This window comes from Limulus polyphemus, unplaced genomic scaffold (assembly GCF_000517525.1).
Source record: "Limulus polyphemus unplaced genomic scaffold, Limulus_polyphemus-2.1.2 Scaffold4, whole genome shotgun sequence".
NCBI lineage: Eukaryota > Metazoa > Arthropoda > Merostomata > Xiphosura > Limulidae > Limulus > Limulus polyphemus.
The window spans coordinates 742,947-746,600 of record NW_013665614.1 but is presented as its reverse complement, the minus strand read 5'-3'; the positions used below and the strand labels follow the sequence as shown (position 1 = coordinate 746,600).

General features: G+C 32.5%; 1 protein-coding gene across 1 annotated transcript in view; it reads left to right on the top strand.

The window, feature by feature from the left end:
* Positions 1-3,654, top strand: part of LOC106470573 (plexin-B-like) — a 194,275-nt gene that overhangs the window by 184,749 nt on the left and 5,872 nt on the right. Inside the window, exons 27-29 of the mRNA XM_022402275.1 lie at positions 1,046-1,199; positions 1,522-1,689; positions 1,906-2,072. Of these exons, the coding sequence (XP_022257983.1) occupies positions 1,046-1,199; positions 1,522-1,689; positions 1,906-2,072 (489 nt within the window). The remainder of the gene's footprint in view (positions 1-1,045; positions 1,200-1,521; positions 1,690-1,905; positions 2,073-3,654) is intronic.

The window sequence follows — 3,654 nt, the reverse complement described above, 5'->3', positions numbered from 1 at the left end:
TTTAATCTCTCGTTCTTCTTGTTTCTTTTCTTTTAACTCCAACAACTGTTGTAATTTCTCTTCTCGTTCTTTTTGTTTCTTTTCTTTTAACTCCAACAACTGTTGTAATTTCTCTTCTTGTTTATTTTCTTTCTCCTCCAACAACTGCTGTAATTTCTCCTCTTGTTTATGTATTGCTGCCATCAAATCTGCTAGGCTGTAGTCTGATTTGCCGCCTCTCGTTTCCATTTTTCTTCTCTTTTTTTTTCTATCCCACTCTCTGACACCAATTTGTTACGTCTCCGTTTGTTAATTGATTTTTCCGTAACTTCGTTCCGACGAAATTTTAACGACACAAGTCTTTACTTAATAAAACTGGTTTATTCTTTCCGAATATAACTTTACCGATACACTCAACTTCAACAATCGCGCTAAACAAACTATAATAAGGAACGAACGTTAACTACAACAATACGTCTCTCTCTGACTGCAGTTCAATTACTCACTGTCTCCACACACACATTACATTACCGCGTCACGTTGTCCCCTCTTATATATATCAGCCTACCCTACATCTAGTAAGAAGTAGAACATTCGCCAAAGTACAGGATAATTCTAGAAAGTAGAGAGCGTGAGAATCACATGATCTCGATGACGCAACAATATTATTGATACTTAAGATTTATATCTTAGAAAGAAAAGTTATGGGGGATCTGAGTGAAATGTTTAAGATTGTAGGACTAGAGGAAACAAATATAAATTTTGGCAGGGTAGAAGTCATCTTCAGCTAAGACAGTTTTATTTTTCTAACAGGGTGGTTGGCCTTTGGAGTGGGTTGCCTCTGGATGTTGTGGAGGCAGTAAATTTAAGTGAATTTAAGAGGAAGCTTGATAATTATATGAATGATAATGGTTGGCTTTAAGACTTTTTTTGTTTTTTAATTTATAATAGTTTAGTTTAGAGGATGTGAAAGCCGAGATGGACCAACATGTTCCATGTTTTTCCTTCAATGTTATGTTATCTCAACACAATGACAATTACTTATGAAGCTTCTTTGTTCTTCCAGTGCATTCAAGTTGTTCAAGAAGACTTAGATGAGAAACTACAGTGCCGTGTTAATAGCTGTGATACAATTACACAGGTTAAGGCCAAGATTCTAGATATCTTGTATAAAAACACCCCCTTCTCGCTGAGACCAGCTGTTCAGGATGTAAATCTAGGCAAGCTATTGTGTTTTTTTTCATGAAATTTGAATTTGTAGTAGATAAGCTTACCATATTTTATGTCCATAAACAGAATAAAGGATATGGAATTCATAAAGCATTTTACGAACTTAGTTTCTCAAATATCTTATATTATTATATGAGTAAGGAAGTATATATTTGTATGTAGAATAGGTGTGTTTGTATTTGAATATTTTTTTTAGTCCCAAAAACATATACATGTTTGTTTTATATTTTTTCTGTAGTTGTTGTTTTCAACCAAAAGCAAAAGTTTACTTTTAAATTTGAAAATTTCATAACTAAAAATTAATGTTCACAGAATGGCACCATGGTAGAGGAGGGCATCTGGTTCTAAGTGATGAAGATTTGACAACCAAAACAGTCAATGGGTGGAAACGCATCAATACCTTGGATCACTATGGAATCAGGGAAACAGCTGTGATGAGTTTAGTGCCTAACAAGAAACGAGGATTTCAGGACCCATCAAGTAATGCTGTGCTTTCATCCAAAATGAAAATAATTTATTAGAGTATAATATATAAGATTTACTTAATGCTTACATAACTTATAAAGGCTTAAACATGTGACTAATGGTATTTTGAGAAGTTTTAAATAAAAACTGTTTTCCACAGTCATAATTTAGACCAATTTGTTACTTCTATTTTATGAAGAGTATCACCATATAAACATTTCCATATTACAGATCATAGTGATTGCGTCATGACACCAAACTCTCCAAGAAGTAATGAAAAAGTTTGCTACTGGCACTTGGTAAAGTCCACAGATGAGCTTCTCTCAGAACAACAGCAGAAAGATCATAGCCACAAAGCCATTCCAGAGATATTTCTCACCAGATTACTCTCTACTAAGGTTTGTTTTCTTCTAAATTTAAATATTAGTTTAAGATGATTTCATCTATGTTTTTATTTTATTCATCTGTAACTGAAACTAAGTATAGGATTAAATTGTAAGGGTTCAAACAATCTATATTTTGTTGTAGCTATTCTGTGACTAAGTTTGTGCAAATATAAAGATAATTTATAGCTTCATAGAAATGTTTGAGGTCTTTTATGCACGTAAGATCCAAATGTAAATTGTGTCCCCTATGTTCCTCAGTTTTATAAATTCTAATTGAGGGTACCTATTAAGAAAGCAAAAATTGTATAAAGGTCAATGATAAATAATGTCTCCCTTCCTTCTTTTGGGGTTATTAAATCCCTAAATACCTCATTAGATGCTAATTGCATATCCTGCTATGTGGAAGGTAATAATTAACTCATTTAATTGATTTAAATAATTTTGTCTTTAAATTTAAAACCAAAAGTCTATAAAAAAGTGGAAATGTGCCCCATTTCAGGGTCTTTTTTATTCCCCCTTCTCAAGCAAAAATCCTCAAAGAAAATAAGACCATGTACACTGTTGGACACTTTCCAGTTACTTACAAAAAATTACAGTAATCAACCCAGCCAACTCTGGATAATGCAAGACAAAAGTGTATTTAAAAAAAAAGTGGAAATGTGTCCTATTTAAGGTTTTTTTTTCCCCCTTCTTTGGCAAAAATGCTAAAATAAAGTAATCAAACAGTTTCCAGTTGCCATACCAAAAATTATAGTAATTGAGCCAGCCAACTCTGGATGCTAACACACACTAAATTTAAAGTACTAAATTTAGAGTACTTCTGTTATAAACATTGTGATATTAAATTTGAAATTGATGGCTGGTAATAATATTTTCACATTTTAGTGCTATTTGAGTAGATATTAAACAAAGGCTCACTAAATATAAGTGGTATAATAAAAGCATTTGTAAAAAGATGAAAATTGACTAGCTTGTTATGCTTTGTGTGAAGGTGGGGAGAGATTTTTTTATGTATAGGGTGTGAGAGAGGTGTAGTAAGATTTACTGGTACATGCGAGTGGAGTGGAAAATGGGTGGGGTGAGATTGAAATTGACCTAGTGGTGACATGAAGTAGGAAAGATTGTCTTGCACAGAGATGAGATGAGCTGGGAGTGAAATTAATATATTTGGATGGGACATAGGAATGGTGGGAAAAACTGATTCACTTGAATGCAGATGTTAGAGTGATGAGAAGGGATTGACCAATGTGTGCGCATAAGAAAAGAGTTAGGATGTGAGCCATGTAGGAGATATTGGCTTTCTTGTGTGCAAATATTGACCTTTTTCCCAGAAATCCAGTGATCATTTCATTTTCTTGGTGAAAAAAAGGAATTTTGCTGAACTAATCTTTAAAAGAACATAATAAAAAAATATGTCAAACTGAAAAAAGGTTAAATGTGAATGAAATTTATAAATGTAGACCTTCATTTCTATTGTAGAACAATGTTGATTTCCAACTTAAAAGAAAAATTAATCTCTAAAATTTTTTTTATATGTTTAGCTATAAGATTAACTAGAAACAAATTTTTTTTTTTCTCTCTCTCTCTCTCTCTC